The sequence below is a fragment of the Moschus berezovskii genome, chromosome 6 (assembly GCF_049115385.1).
Source record: "Moschus berezovskii isolate FMDL1 chromosome 6, NW_MosBer_1.0, whole genome shotgun sequence".
Taxonomy (NCBI): Eukaryota; Metazoa; Chordata; class Mammalia; order Artiodactyla; family Moschidae; genus Moschus; species Moschus berezovskii.
This window is the reverse complement of record NC_142465.1, coordinates 70597599-70613574: the sequence shown is the minus strand read 5'-3', so window position 1 is coordinate 70613574 and position 15976 is coordinate 70597599. Positions and strand designations below refer to the sequence as shown.

The 15976-nt window shown below is 38.5% G+C and overlaps 2 protein-coding genes across 5 annotated transcripts in view; one reads left to right on the top strand and one right to left on the bottom strand.

Moving 5' to 3' along the window:
* The window catches only part of PARPBP (PARP1 binding protein), a 62524-nt gene extending 60931 nt beyond the window's left edge, over positions 1–1593 (bottom strand). For 2 of the 4 annotated variants that reach the window (XM_055394444.2, XM_055394446.2), the window contains exons 1-2: positions 1500–1587; positions 207–259 (exon numbers count right to left, since the gene is read on the bottom strand). The gene's annotated coding sequence lies outside the window, so the exon portion shown is untranslated. Of the gene's footprint in view, positions 1–206; positions 260–1499 lie in introns of all 4 variants that reach the window. The other 2 variants (XM_088837152.1, XM_055394445.2) reach the window with 2 other exon arrangements.
* A 42-nt stretch (positions 1594–1635) lies between these two features.
* NUP37 (nucleoporin 37) overlaps positions 1636–15976 on the top strand; it is a 49177-nt gene continuing 34836 nt past the window's right edge. Inside the window, exons 1-3 of the mRNA XM_055394450.2 lie at positions 1636–1725; positions 2939–3154; positions 12675–12799. Of these exons, the coding sequence (XP_055250425.1) occupies positions 2999–3154; positions 12675–12799 (281 nt within the window). The 5' untranslated portion in view covers positions 1636–1725; positions 2939–2998. The remainder of the gene's footprint in view (positions 1726–2938; positions 3155–12674; positions 12800–15976) is intronic.

Genomic DNA, 15976 nt, shown 5'->3' with positions numbered 1-15976 from the left:
CTTCAAAATATCACCTTCATCTCTTATAGAAAAAAAAAATATAAAGTGAAAAAATAAAGTTTCAGTAACATGATCAGTTTGCCTAGAATCAATCTTTAGTAGTTAATTATTTACTGGAATTATTTAAACATACTGTGAGTCCGGATTGCTAAGAATGAAAACTAATCTGGAATTAGACTGTTCTGAATTCTGGCTCTACCACTTACAAGCTGGAAGAACTCCAAGTTATGTCACCTCTCTCTGCCTCAGCTTCCTTGTCCTGAAAACAAAAATAATAATAGTACTATCTCAGAGGGTTTTGTGAAAAGTAAATGACATAAGTACAAGATACGTTTTTAGAACAACGCCTGGCATATATAAAAGTTCATCTCATTCAGGAGTCAGAACACTTGGAAAGGTTCCAACAGTAAACAGTGAGGCGTGCAGGACATAGGGTCTCTTACAACTATTCAAACTTCACCTTGCAGGGTGAAACTAGCCACAGATAATACATAAACAAATGAGCACAGCTCAGCTTTAGCAAAATTTTATAGAAATTAAAGATCATAAAATTTTCACATACCATAAAATATTATTCTGCGGGACTTTTTTTTCAACCAACCAAACACGTAAAATCCATTCTTAGCTCACGAACTGGCTGCACAAAAACAGGCAGTGCCACCAGTTTGCCAGGTGCCACCAGGTGGCCACTAGTGCCACCAAGCCTCTAGCCTTTACTCTTTCAGTAGCTAGCTGGCTGCGTGAGCCCGAGCAATAAGCCCTGACTGCCTAGGAAGAGGTAGAATACTTCCAGAAATCAAGCAGACAATGACTATGCAAGTATTCTGAATGTCAGGCTGCAACATACAAAGAGTAGTAGAAGATAGCAGCGATAATAAACACTTCAGTATTTGGATTCCAAGCTGCACTGCAGTAAAAATTGTAAGGGAGGAAAATGTCACTGGGGAGCCAGTGTCAGATGGATAAAAGACACATACCAGGGTCCGCATTTACTGGCTGTAGGTCCTTCAGTATTTAAAACCTCTGATGAGCATAAATTTATTCATCTGTAAAACGGAAATGATTATCTCCTAGTTCATAAAATTAGGAGACGTTAGTTAGACAGTAAATAATCGACCTAGTGCTGGGCACTTAGGAGGTGCTCAATAAAAAAGGGCATCGTTGCTGTTCATGGTATGCAGGTCCTAACAGTTCCTTGGGTGAAAGTAAAAGGGAGAGGGCGAAAGTGGAGTCTACCTAAGCCTAGTTTCCTGCCTAACTAACTAATCTAAGTAGGGCTCTGTAGACCTTATTCTTCCAGTCAGCAGATGATCCCTCAGCACCTTCCAGCTCCATCACTGGAACATAAGAACTCTGTTCAACACCCCCAGAACAAAACCAGGCCCCGGAGCAAAAACACTGCACAAATATTACTCTAGGCAACCACATGGCGCTCTGCTGTTACCCTCACATGTCGCAGCTTAAAGCATGCAGACGGGAGAGAAAAAGGTGTCACTCACCTGGCTCGGGGAGAACCCAGGAGGTGCAAACTTCCCCGAAGAAAGCTCCAGCCGGCTGCCCAAGGGCGACTGTTAGAGAGATAGCGGGTTTACATTTTAAATCTCGCGGGAGGGCCCGACAGCCAATCACAGCTCTCGTCCTCTGACCCGGAAGCAGAGCCGGCGCGCGCCGCAGCAGTTCAAGGTGAACAGCAGCTCGGCTCTAGCGGCTTCCAGGCGCCCTCCGGTGCGTATCGCGCGTGAGCCCAAAGGGCATCCATGCTCGGCTGCCGGCCGCCACGCGCCTCCACTCTATCCCTGGGAGTTCTTCCTCTCCTCGGGCCGTTCCCCACCCCTCTTCCTTTCGACCTCGGGCTCCGGGAGGTAGTGGCGGGGTCTCGCGGGATTTGCCTGGCTCTGGAAGAGGTGTCAGGGCTATGCGGGGACTTGTTCCCTCGCTCCCCTGTTTTCGCAATTTTAGAGGGGCAAGTCCAGCCCGCTTGGTACCGTGAGACCCTGAGACTGTAATTAGACTGGACACTGCTTTAATGAGCGGTTAGAAACCGAGTTTCCTGATCTGGAATATTTTGCACTTCCCACACTGCTGCCTTACCTGTTGGTCACTTTTTACAACTGTTTAGTCCCAGATGCCCACTCTTAAGGTTACTGGGTTATAGACTTTCTCAGGTGGAACTCATATGATTTCTTAGTAGATACTCATCAGATATTTGATGTGTTTGCTATCAAGCCCAGCTGTTTTCAGGACAGTTCCTACCGTCCCATTAAAAACAACAAACAAAAAAGTGACCTCTTCAGAATCTATAAGCCTCATCTGGGAATGATACTTTAAGAACGCACACCAGGCCATGAAATGTTAGCTGAAGTTTTGTGCCTGGTTTTATTAATACTATTTTTTATCCCATTTTGGCATTCCTTCCTCCCGATTGTATATTTTGTATCTACTTATATTATAGTACTGTTCACACTGAATCATAAATAACCCTGGATTGTGAGCTCCTTCATGACAGGCTTTTGTGTTTCTCTTGTCCTGGTGCCCAACACTTAGAAAGTCTCACATTCTGGCTCCTCTTATGAGATTGGCAAGCTAGTTAACCATCTGAAGTTTCGATTTTTTCATCTGTAAAAAGGGGACCATAGTTAGTACCTCCCTCTTAGGTTTGTGCAAGTATTAGGCATAGTAATGTTAGTAAAATACTTAATGGTGGCGCTTGCAGGTAGAGCTCCATATGTTAATGATCATTAATTTTTTATGAGTATATTTCCTAGTAGTGTAATTCCATCTTTAAGTACTCCCTGTCCTTTAAGTAATCTGAACAGAATTTTGTGGTGACCTACTCTGCAACTATCATTCACAAAGTAGAATAATTTTTTTTTTTTTTGAGCTGCCTGTCATCACATCCTAACACTGATGGTTTCTGTTTCTGTGCTGTAATCCACAGTTCTGTGACCTTGTCCAGTAGAAGGCTGTTTTTGGAGCTGCACGAGTTTTGCCATACAAGATGAAGCAAGATGCCACAAGAAATGCTGCCTACACTGTGGATTGTGAAGATTATGTGCATGTGGTAGAATTCAATCCCTTTGAGAGTGGGGATTCAGGAAACCTAATTGCATATGGTGGCAATAATTTTGTGTTCATTGGCACCTGTACATTTCAGGTTAGTGTACAAAACTGCAGTGAGTGACAGTGAAGATGTTTCACTGATAAGAAAACTTATACAAACTTTGGTAATTTTCACTAAACTTTGAAAGCATACTAGGCTTAAATGTAAAAAAAAGTGAGATGAAGAACTCCTGAAAAAGACATTCCTAGTAATATATGCCTAATACTTGTGCAAACAGTGAATAAGTATTGAAAAGGAAGAATACAGTTGACCCTTTAACAACACAGATTTGAACTGCATAGTTCACTTATGGATTTTTTTTTTTCCAGTAGTAAATACTAGGATATTATAGAATCTGCAGTTAGTTGATTCTGCAGATGCCGAGGAACTGCCCACAGGGAGAAAAATGAAAGTATTAGTCTCTCAGTGGTGTCAGACTCTTTGCAACACCATGGACTATTGCCTGCCGAGCTCTTCCTCTGTCCATGGAATTCTCCAAGCAAGAATACTAGTGTAGGTTGCCATTCCCTTCTCCAGAGGATCTTCCTGACCCAGGGATCGAACTGGATCTCTCGCATTGTCGGCAGATTCTTTACTATCTGAGCCACCAGGGAGGCTTACTGCAAGTTACACCAGGATTTTCAACTGTGTGGACAGTCATTGCCCTAACCCCCATTATTCAGGGGCAAGGCTATATACATATATAAGGCTCCTCTATGCTTCATGATTAGAAATGGAATATTCTAGTAATTGAAGGTTATGATTAACTATATGTTGTTATGTCCAGGGGAAATACCAATTAAGTGAGATATGATTAATTACTAAATCCAGCTTTTCTGTATTCTACTTTGACATAGAAAAAAAAAAGAAGCTAGTAGTATTGAGAGCATAAAAATGATCTTCCAGGAGACTTATAGCTGTGATGACACCAGCTTTCCTAGTCGCTGTCATGCTTTTTATATATCTAGAGTATACAGAGTATGAGATCTACTAATTGAACAGGCAATTCCATAGTCATTAAGACCATGAACTCTGGAGCCAAAATACCTGGGTTTTTGTTCCTGCCTGGCTTTACCTCTTAATAGCTAGGTGACTTTGAGCAGGTACTTAGCCTCTCTTCTATAAAAATGAGAACAATTACACACTTGACTCTTGAACATTGTGGAGGTAAAGGACTACCAATGGATGCAGTCAGCATCCAGGTGTAACTACAGTTCCCTGATTCCTCATCCATGGATTCAATCAACAGCAATCATAGTCCTCTAGTAGGTATGTTTTGAAAAAAATCTGCATATAAGTGGACACAGTTCAAAATCATGGTTTTCAAGGGTCAACTGTACTTAACAGGGTTTTGTATGAATGTCATAAGTTAGCATGTACAGTTTCTACGTAGTATCGGACACATTTAATACATATGACTATCATCGATTTGGTCAGGCACAGCCCCATATTTAATGGTGTGGCACACATCACGTTTTCTCACAGGAAAGCTAGTTTCTAAGTGTCAGAAAGAATTTGAACAATGGGAGGCCAACCCTCAGGAATCTGTGGTTAATCCCTTATCAGAGTGTTTTATATGGAACACTATTTCCCAGATTAAGGTTAATCAGTGAGGTAATTTGGCAGTGACCAATTTTCAAAGATTTTAAATAACTTTATCACCAAAGTGATATTATAAACATTGTAAATATTATTTTCTCTTTTACTGAGGAGGCAGTTCAGTATCTTACAGTATTTTAACATCATAAATGCAATTTGACATTTTATAGTGGCATAAATGTATTAGGTTATACACAGCTAGACTGCATGTATATTTACCCTAAGGAGAAAGTATGAATTAAAAGCTTCTGTTGGTTGGTGTCTGAGTAGAACACAGGAGTTCTTACGTTATCCCACATTGCCTTTTAGGGTTAGGGTAGGGAATTTCTAGCTTTTAGGCTGAATATGACCCTCAGCCTGATCTCAGCTGGACCAGGTTAAGATCTCATCAGGTTAGGATTATAAAATGTCACAGAGTTAGGAGAAATAATACAACACTCTTGAAAAAAACTGAAGGGAAACCATTTTTCTGATGCACACTATAACCTGCAAAAGGAAAAAGCAGCCCCCCTACAGATGAAATTGAATTTTGGTTCAGTGCTTTTGAAATTAATAGCTAATTGTATTCAAAAGTACTGAAAAAATATGCTTTTCTTTATGTTCAGCTAAGAAATTCTGAGGGAGAAAGTCAAGAAGAGAAGAAAAAGAAGGCAAAGAAGTGATGGGTAGCAGAGAGAAAAAAGGAGCAAAAGATGGAAAGTGACAAAATGAGAAAAAAAAAGAGCAAAAACATTTGTATTGCTCTGTTACTGTTTGTGGTGACAGGTATTATCCCTGTGGACCCTTAGACTGTGAGGCTGGCAATGTGTATCTTAACCCCAAATAACCTTAGGAAAGAATCGGACTTTTATTAATTTATCAAGCAGTGAACACATATTATCTTCTGTGCCAGGTGTTGGGGATACAGCCAAACAACTGTCTCTGTCCTCATGGAGTTTCCATTCTACTTGAAAGAAATGCAAGGATTTATCTAATAACAGAAAAAACAAACTCTATACCACATTTTTAAACCCCTGTTCTTTTCTTCCTGTGCTGCTATTCAGGGAGGTTGAAGCCATAGTTCAAATAGTTCTAGAGAAATGAGTTCCAGTAATTTGCCAGGGGAGATTCAGATTGCTTCTTCTGAAATTATTTTTTTATCTAATTAAGCACTATTATACATTGTTCCTAGTCTCTCATGTTAGAACTTTCAAGTGCTGTAGCACTCAGTTTCTTATCTTGAGAAAAAAACGAGGAAAAACTGAATTTGAAAGATTTCACATTTCTGTCAGAAAAGCAATCCTCACTCTAAGACTATTAGGAAAACACTGCTGATATAGTAATTCTGAACTTCAGCAAAGCATTTTTCAGAATTTCATGATATTCTTTTGAATATGTTGGAAATTTGAGCCAAGTGACAGTACTATTGGTTGGTGTCATATATTTGTCAAATACTTATTAATTGCAGATCAGGTGCTGGGAACTAACAATACATATTTTAAAAAAGCAAGGACCCTGCCCTCAAGGAGATGATTAAATATAATGCAATGCAATAAGACAGCGCTATAAAACTAAAGAGTAGAGGGAGCATGAAGGTTTCTAATTCTCTTTAAAGGGTGGTCGATGATAAATTGCATACACCTGAAACTAATACAACATTGTAAATCTGTTGTAAATCAACTATACTCTAATAAAATTTAAAAAAAAAATAATGAATTGCAACCTCTACTGGGACTTGGATGAGAAGACTTGGACAATCACATTGAATTTATATAGAACATGAAGTTGAAAAGGCTACCTAATGCTTTGGGTGACAAACTTCATTTAACAAATTTTTATTGAGCAACTGTTATATGCCAGACTCTGCTCAGAATCCAAATATTGTTTAATAGATCCAATCCAGAATTGGATTAAGCTGCCAAAGGAACTTAATTCAGTGCTGTCCAATAGAAATAGAATGTGAGCCACAAATATAAATTTAAATGTCATAATAACCACATTATGAAAAGTAAAAAGCAGGTGAAATTAATTTTAATAATGTATTTTTACCCACCATATCCAATATATTTTATATGTGTAACAAATATAAAAATTATTAATGAGATCCTTACATATTCCTTTTATACTAAGTCTATGAAATCTGGTGTGGATTTTGCACTTTATAAAGTGTACATCTTGTGCCAGTCACATTTTTCCAGTGCTTCATAGCCCCGTGGGGCTATTGGCCACCAGTTTGGACCCCACAGCTCTATATCCTGTGCTGTAAATTGATAGTAATATCTAGTGTTTACTTCAGTTCTTAGCAGTGTATTTTGATTCAAAGGAGATAATGTATTTGAAGACAGATTTCAAAGTGGCATTAGAAAGTTTAAAACCGTCATGTGAAAGAGGGATTAGGCTCAGAATGGTAACTTATGTCTTCAATTCTGTTTGAGTGGAGTTGTTACTTACGGTGCTCTAGGACTAAGGCTGAAACTGCTTCTTTGAGTGTATTCACCTAGTGGAGATCAGTTAATGGCCAGACATGTGTTGTCACTGAGTTAAACTACCTCAGTGATGGTTCCAGAGAGCAGAATTTGGAGCAGTGAATAGAATTTACATGGAAACAGATTTTGGTTTAATGTAAAAGAGAACTGTTCTAATAATTAGAACTACACCCAAATTGAATACATTCCCCACGAAAGTAGCTAGTTCTCTCTCACTTGGAAATGTTCAGAGAAGGATTATGAAAACTTTTTTTCAAATGTTCTAGTAGAGATTTAAGCATTTGATGAAAGAAGTAGACTAGGTAAACTTTACAGTCTCATCCAACTAAAATTCTGTATTTGGCCTTAAATGGGTGTGGTGGGAGGAACAGCCAATTTCAACCCTTAGAATAGCCCTTTCATCAACCTGGCTTTGCCCCAACCTCAAATATGCTGGAGACTTGTATAATGATGTGCATTATGGCAAGTTTTCCAAAGTTTCTTAATTTCCTGCCTGTACAATAATGCCTACACCTCAAGCTAAACCCAGAATAGTGTTCATCTCTGCCTATACCACACGCACACACCCTGGCCTTTTAGTTGGCTCAGTGGTGGACTTGGCTGCCAGGAAAAAAGGTTTCACTGGTGATACATAAAATGCAGACTGTATAGTCACTGGGATTTCTTTATTCCCATGACCACCTAATAGCTCCATCTGTACTTTAATAAATTATAGGACCTAATTGTCAATACTGTTGTTACATTAGCAAAAATAGTGTGTTTTGATGGTAAAAAGTTCAATTTTAAAGATTAGTTTGTCAGTGTGGAAAAATAGATATAACCCTATTTATAAAGTCAGCTGTGATTAGGCTTCTAACCTTATTTTTAAGTTCCTTAGTGATAGCTGCCTTGGCATATCTAGCTGTTAACTATACAGTTATTATACAGAAAAATTATGAAGTAATAAAATTTGACAGTGGTTTTTTTTTCCTTGATAAATATATTTGTTTCCCTTTTTATGTTTTTATGGAAAAACTTTTTTCTGTTACGTTCACCTGAAATGTAAAGTTATTTTCAAGGATTATCTGAATTATGTAGAGAAAGGTATATGTAATGTTTGTGAAATGATTGTGCTAGGATTCCAAAGGCTATCCTGAAAAAATCAACACATCTGCTAGGATTCAATTGAAGTACACATTGTAAAACTTTGGATTTAGATTCAGAATGAATAGAATCCTTCACATAACTTCTATCTATATAGACATATATATTCAATTAAATATCAAGTTTCACCTGAATTTTCCCGCAGATCCTATTTTATAATCTAAGAAACTTTTATAAAGGATAACTGTAGTCACTGAACACAGAAGATTCCTTGGACAACTTTGTCATGAAAATTTTTGCTTTAGTCTCTGGATCCATGTAGGGTTTTGATTTAAATAACAAAAAGATGATTTATTTTTTAAATGACAGTATTTTAAGCTTATACAGTGTGTTTTAAAATATATATTACTGATAAAAAGTATAAAGAATAATAATAGTAGATCCCTGTATGCTTACTACCTAGCTTCAGAAAGAGAACATGAGCAACTCTTTTGAAGCCCCCTGGGTTTTCTTTCCTTACCACCTTTTCTTCTCAGCCCCAGGACGTAACCATGTGTGAAGTTTCATTTTTTCTTCAGTTGCCATGTGTTGGTGTTGCAAATCAATATATTGTTTTTCATGTTTTAAACTTTATATCAGTGAAATTATTCTGTGTTATGTTCTTCTCTTCATTATTAAAGGGCTTCCCAAGTGGCCCAGTGGTAAAGAATCCACTTGCCAGTGCAGGAGACACAAGAGACTTGGGTTCGATCCTTGGTACAGGAAGATGGCAACCCACTTGAGTATTCTTGCCTGGAAAATTCCATGGACAGAGAAACCTGGTGGGCTACAGTCCATAGGGTTGCAAAGAGTCAGACACAACTGAGCACCACCACCACTAAATTAACAATTTATTTATTAGATTCTCCTTGTCAAAGTTCATATATCTTCATTGTAGTATGGTATTTTATAATATGAATATACCACAATTAATCTATTCCTCTATTAGAAAGTATTTTACTATTGAAAGTGTAGTATGCATATTCCTGTAGCTTGCCAGTATGCATATTCTTGTGCATATTCCATGTGTTTTGTTACCTTCTCCTTTCATCTTTTTCCTCCCTGATAGTTTGAAAGTTTACATGTTATTTTTCTTCTTTTAATGGTTACCAAAGGTATTTAATATGCATCCTTAATTAACAAAGCTAAAATTAATGTCTTCATGAATAGAGCAAGAACCTTTGACACTTGAACTGTTATCACCCACTACAGACTTATATTATTATTATATTTCAGTTCTCTATCATTTTTCTTTTCATTTTAACCCACAAATTCAACATTGTTTTATGTGTCTAGTATTTGTTTAAATTAATCCACATGTTTGCCTTTGATTTTTCACTCACTGTTCCTTACATCTCAGATCTGCTTTCTGGGGTCATTTTTCTTTACCTGAAAGATATTCTCTATTACAAGGATAAGCTTAAACTTCTTCTGTGGAATAGTAAATATTTTAAGCTTTGCCAGCCATTTAAGGTGTCTGTTGCAAATTATTTGTTTTTTACAACTCCTTAAAAATATAAAAATTATTCTCAGCTTGCGGGCCATACCAAAACAGACCATAGGCCAGATTTGGCTCCTTGGTCATAGTTTGCCAGCCCCTGCTTTAGAAGATCTTTTCCATTCTGTTCCGTCGCTCAGTCGTGTCCGACTCTCTGTGACCCCGTGGACTGTAGCCTACCAGGCTTCTCCGTCCATGGGATTCTCCAGGCAAGAATACTGGAGTGGGTTACCATTCCTTTTCCAGGGGATCTTCCCGACCCAGGGATCGAACCTGGGTCTCCCGCATTGGAGGCAGACGCTTTAACCTCTGAGCCACCAGGGAAGCCCTTTAGTGAGACTTTATTGATGCCAACCGTTGGCTTTGGTTTTTATGAAAATACCTTTAAAACAGCTTTATTCTTGAAATACTAGTTTGTTGTGGCTACAGTTCAACAGTTTTTCGTATAATTTTGAAGATATTTCACTGACTCCCTGCATTTGTTTCTGCTATGAAGCTGATGGTTGTTCTAATTATTACTCTTATGTAGGGCAAAACCAACCAATATAATATTGTAAAATTAAAAAAAATAATAATTATTATTACTCTTTTATAGGACACTTATCTTTTCTTTCTGATTACTATTGCTAAGACCCTTATCTCACTCTTGCTTCTTTTCCCTCACTCCCCTCTTCTCATGTATATACACACATATGTGAGAGTTTGTGTGTTCTGAAGTTTTACTGTATAGTGTCTAGCTGCAGATTTCTTTTTAAGCTGCCTGGGATTTATTGTTTTTTCTGATTATAAATATTGGTGCTTGTAATCAAGTATGAGAATCCTTTGCCGTTATCTCTTCAAATCCTGCCTCTTCCCCCATTCCTTCTACTGGTTTCTCCTACAACCCCAGTTAGCTATGTGGTAGAACTGCTCACTGAATCCCTCTTATCGTCTCTTTTTGTCTTCTCTTAACCTCATTCTGAATAAGTTTTTCAAATCTGTCTTCCAGCTCCTCTGAGCATTGTTTACTTTTTTCTCTTGATAGTCTTTTCATCTATACGTTTTCATTTAGTTCTTTAATAGTTATCTGGTCACTTTGGGTAATCTCATGTTGCTTAGTCATATTTTTTGATTCTCATCTACATCCTCAAAAATACATTTTATCTGATTTTTTATTGTCTCCAGGTTGATTGTTCTGTTTGTGGTATTTTGTTTTCATATGTAGTAGTGCATGCATATAAGATCATATTTGATTGAACTATATTTGTGAGAATTTTGAGACCTAGGTAGAGGAAGTTCATCCAAAAAGAATTTGCCTTTATCCATCAAGTGCTTGGGGCCACTAACAACATATGGAATTTTGAAATAAGTTTTCATTTTCTGGAGCACATAGTTAATGAGAATTCAAGCCTCAAACTTATGTCAGGGCCAGCCAATGGTTGAGATTTTTCACAAGTTACTTTTTTCTTTTTCTTGGCCTTCAGCCATGGTACATATTTTGCATGGCACTTTTGATTTTGGGTTTTTGTTGTCCCTGCTTCCACTTTAAAGGTCCTGGATCTATGCAAAGGTCCCTGATCTGCATCCCTCTTTGTGTAGGCACTAAGTTTTGTCTTCTGTCCCCTACAAACAAAAGTTATTAATTATTGGATGTGGGCAGATGTCCTTAAGATAGCTTTATGCCTCTGTGCTCAGTTGCTTCTAGGGATTTGTATTTTTGCATTATTTTTGTAGTCAGAAAGCTTTTCAGGTTATTATCCATATTGCCAGACAAAGATGACTTGACTTTTCAAAATTCATTCTTGTCTTCCCATGAGAATAAACTGAAATCATTTTAGTAGTACTGAATCAAATAGATAAGCTGACTTTATTAAACATCTTACCCAGAATCAAATAACTAAAAGACTGATCAGTAATTTGCACATCCACTGCTCATAGTAATGGTATAGATGAACAACAGTTTGTTCAATCCCACACATGTGTGAAAGTGAAAGTGTTAGTTGCTGAGTTGTGTCCAACTGTTTCCATGTATAATACTGTGTGAAAACCATTGATACTCTCTGTAATGACTGAGGCATCATAAGGTTTAAGGTATCATACATAATCAAAACTGTATTCAGTGTATATTTTTGATATTATTATTTGATAATCTGTGCATGCATGTTACGTCATTTACCTAGAACATTCTGATTCTTAGAACATTCCATTTTCATTGTGTTTGATGTGAAATATATTTACTATTAGGAATAAAATGTCTCTTGAGGTAAAGTATAACAAGTATATTGTTTTTAGTTATCTTAGAGAGTTATTTTGTAACACGTAGACAGCTTTGAATATTTTTGTTGTTGTTCAATAAACTGGTTGAAAGAAAGTGAAAGTGAAGTCGCTCAGTTGTGTCTCGCTCTTTGCGACCCCATGGACTGTAGCCTACCATGCTTCTCCGTCCATGGGATTTTCCAGGCAAGAGTACTGGAGTGGGTTGCCATTTCCTTCTCCAGGAAATCTTCGTGACCTGGGGATTGAACCCAGGTCTCCCACATTGCCGGCATATACTTTACCCTCTGAGCCACCAGGGAAGCCCCAATTTTGTTTGCTCAGTAGTGTCCGACTCTTTGTGACCCCACAGACTATAGAGTCCATGGAATTCTCCAGGCCAGAATACTGGAGTGGGTAGCTTATCCCTTCTCCAGAGGATCTTCCTGACCCAGGAATCGAACCAGGGTCTCCTGCATTGCAGGTGGATTCTTTACCAACTGACCTATCAGGGAAGCCCACCTTAAAATCTAATCTGCTTTTTGAACTTCTCAAAAGAATATTCATGTCCCCCTGATAAATTCTTCATTATAATAAAATACACAGTTTTATATAGTTTGTTCTCATGACTTTTTAAACATATACTGTGTATGCTTAGGAGGAAGAAGCAGACGTTGAAGGAATTCAGTATAAAACACTACGAACATTTCACCATGGAGTCAGAGTTGATGGCATAGCTTGGAGCCCAGAGACTAGACTTGATTCATTGCCTCCAGTAATCAAGTAAGTTGAAAATTATTAAATGCAGCATTTATTAATATCCTTTTTGTTAAGTGATCTGAAGCCTCTGATCATAGGGACATTTTTCCTCTGTTTCCCCAACTCCAGGAATTAGGTATTTTAATATTTGCTATTTCATAATTTAGACTTATTGTCTAAATTTGTGACTTATGTGCAAACGTAGCAGTGATGCCTTGAAGCATGTGTCTGAGCCTGACTACAAAGCTGTTTATGTGAGATTCCTATGAATCATAAATTCTTCACTGAATTTACCACTTCTTGAAAGTGCTGCTGCTGCTGCTGCTAAGTCACTTCAGTCGTTTCCGACTCTGTGTGACCCCATAGACGGAAGCCCACCAGGCTCTCCTGTCCCTGGGATTCTCCAGGCAAGAACACTGGAGTGGGTTGCCATTTCCTTCTCCAATGTATGAAAGTGAAAAGTGAAAGTGAAGTCGCTCAGTCGTGTCCGACCCTTAGTGACCCCACGGACTGCAGCCTACCAGGCTCCTCCATCCATGGGATTTTCTAGGCAACAGTACTGGAGTGGCTTGCCATTGCCTTCTCCTTCTTGAAAGTGCAACTTTGTTAAAATAACTAAATTTGGTTGAGTCATTAATCAACCTTACTGCCCCATACATAAAGTGAGGAAAGAAAAGTGAAGTAACTCAGTCATGTCTGACTCTTTGCAACCCCATGGACTGTAACTTACCAGGCTCCTCCATTTGGGGGATTTTCCTGGCAAGAATACTGGAGTGGGTTGCCATTTCCTTCTCCAGGAGATCTTCCCAACCCAGGGATTGAACCCGGGTCTCCCGCATTGTAAGCAGACGCTTTACCATCTGAGCCACCAACTCTAGTTCTAATCCTTGGGCTTCAGTTTTGTTGAAAGCATTTGAAAAGAATGACTGCTTTTTGAGAAAAAAAATTAATACACTTGCTGAAGCCTTCTTCACAAAGGCAATGATATGTCAGATTATTTAAGGTCTGTTACAAAACACTGACCTTATTTCCATAAATGTCAAATCTAAAATGTATGTCTTCTTTTAGTAAACAGTAAGTATTTAACAATCATAATTTAGCTCTTACTGAGCTAATCTAATTTTTTTTAATTAAGGGATAATTTACATACAGTGAACTCACCTCTTAAAGGTACAGTTTGATCAGTGTTGACAAATACATATACTTTTATAACCTAGATGCTGGCAATACATAGCATTTCTGTGACCCCCAAAAGATTCTTTTTGCTCCTTCTGGTTAATCCCTGTACCCCATCCCCTGCCTAAGCAACTATTGATCCAGTTTCATATTAGTTTTGCCTAATTGATCTATTTCTTCCAATGACTCTTAATTTATCATTGAAAAGGCATGGTACCAGAGATTTACTAACATATCTGGATCTCTAGATTAGGAGATTTGCTTTAACTTAAGCTTTATTTAAATTAAATAAACTAAATGTTTTAGGTGAGAAAAAAATATTAGCTTTAATGCAGTCAAAACGTGAGAAATTTAGATCCATATAATACCACCCTTATGGCATAAAGTGAAGAGAAACTCAAAAGCCTCTTGATGAAAGTGAAAGAGGAGAGTGAAAAGGTTGGCTTGAAGCTCAACATTCAGAAAACAAAGATCATGGCATCTGGTCCCATCACTTCATGGGAAATAGATGGGGAAACAGTGGAAGCAGTGTCAGACTTTATTTTTTTGGGCTCCAAAATCACTGCAGATGCTGATTGCAGCCATGAAATTAAAAGATGCTTACTCCTTGGAAGGAAAGTTATGACCAACCTGGATAGCATATTAAAAAGCAGAGATATTACTTTGCCAATCAAGGTCCGTCTAGTCAAGGCTATGGTTTTTCCCATGGTCCTGTATGGTTGTGAGAGTTGGACTGTGCAGAAAGCTGATCGCCGAAGAATTGATGCTTTTGAACTGTGGTGCTGGAGAAGACTCTTGAGAGTCCCTTGGACTGCAAGGAGATCCAACCAGTCCATTCTAGAGAAGATCAATCCTGAGTGTTCATTGGAAGGACTGATGCTAAAACTGAAACTCCAATACTTTGGCCACCTCATGCGACGAGTTGACTCACTGGAAAAGACTCTGATGCTGGGAGGGATTGGGGGCGGGAGGAGACGGGGACGACAGAGAATGAGATGGCTGGATGGCATCACCAGCTCGATGGACATGAGTTTGGGTGAACTCCGGGAGTTAGTGATGGACAGGGAGGCCTGGCGTGCTGTAATTCATGGGGTCGCAAAGAGTCGGACACGACTGAGCGACTGAACTGAACTGAATACTAATTTACCTAAAGACAATTAGAAATAAGCTTTATTTTTCAGTACAGGCATACAAAGGCTTCCCGGCTGGCTCAGTGATAAAAAATCCACCTGACAATGCAGGAGACATGGGTTTGATACCTAGAGGGAAGATCTCCTCGAGGAGGAAATAGCAACTGCTCTGGTGGAAATGGCAACTCCCTCCAGCATTCTTGCCTAGAGAATCCTGTGGACAGAGGAGCCTGGTGGGCTGTTGTCCATAGGGTGACATAGAATCGGATACAACTGAAGCGACCTAGCATGCATGCATTCATTGGAGAAGGAAATGGCAACCCACTCTAGTATTCTTGCCTGGAGAATCCCAGGGACGGAGAAGCCTGGTGGGCTGCTGTCTATGGGGTCTCACAGAGTCAGACACGACCGAGGCGACTTAGCAGCAGCAACTAGTGCTCTTGCCTGAAAAATCCCATGGATAGAGCTGCCTGGCAGGCTGTAATTCATGGGGTCGCAGAGTCAGACATGACTGAGACCGAGCACATACGCATGCGTACAGATAGAGAAGTTCTTTCTTCCTCAGCCATAATCTGACATGCTAGGAACCTAAGAATTTTAGGATTAAAGGCAAACTAGTTAAAAAATAGTTGTTTATTGCTTAGAGTTCGTTTTGTAATATACATTGAATTGACTGCAACTTTTAGTTTACTCCAAAGTATGACACCAACTTTTAGTAATAGATACACCAGCTTTTATAGGTATAAAAAGATTATTATCTTTCATCTAATTTAGTGAATTTAATATATCTTAAAGTAAGAAGACTTATAGATAACTGAAGGAGACAAAGACTAAGATAGATGTATAACTGTATTTTTATACCTTATATTGACCTAGCTAAAAGAAGACACTTTTT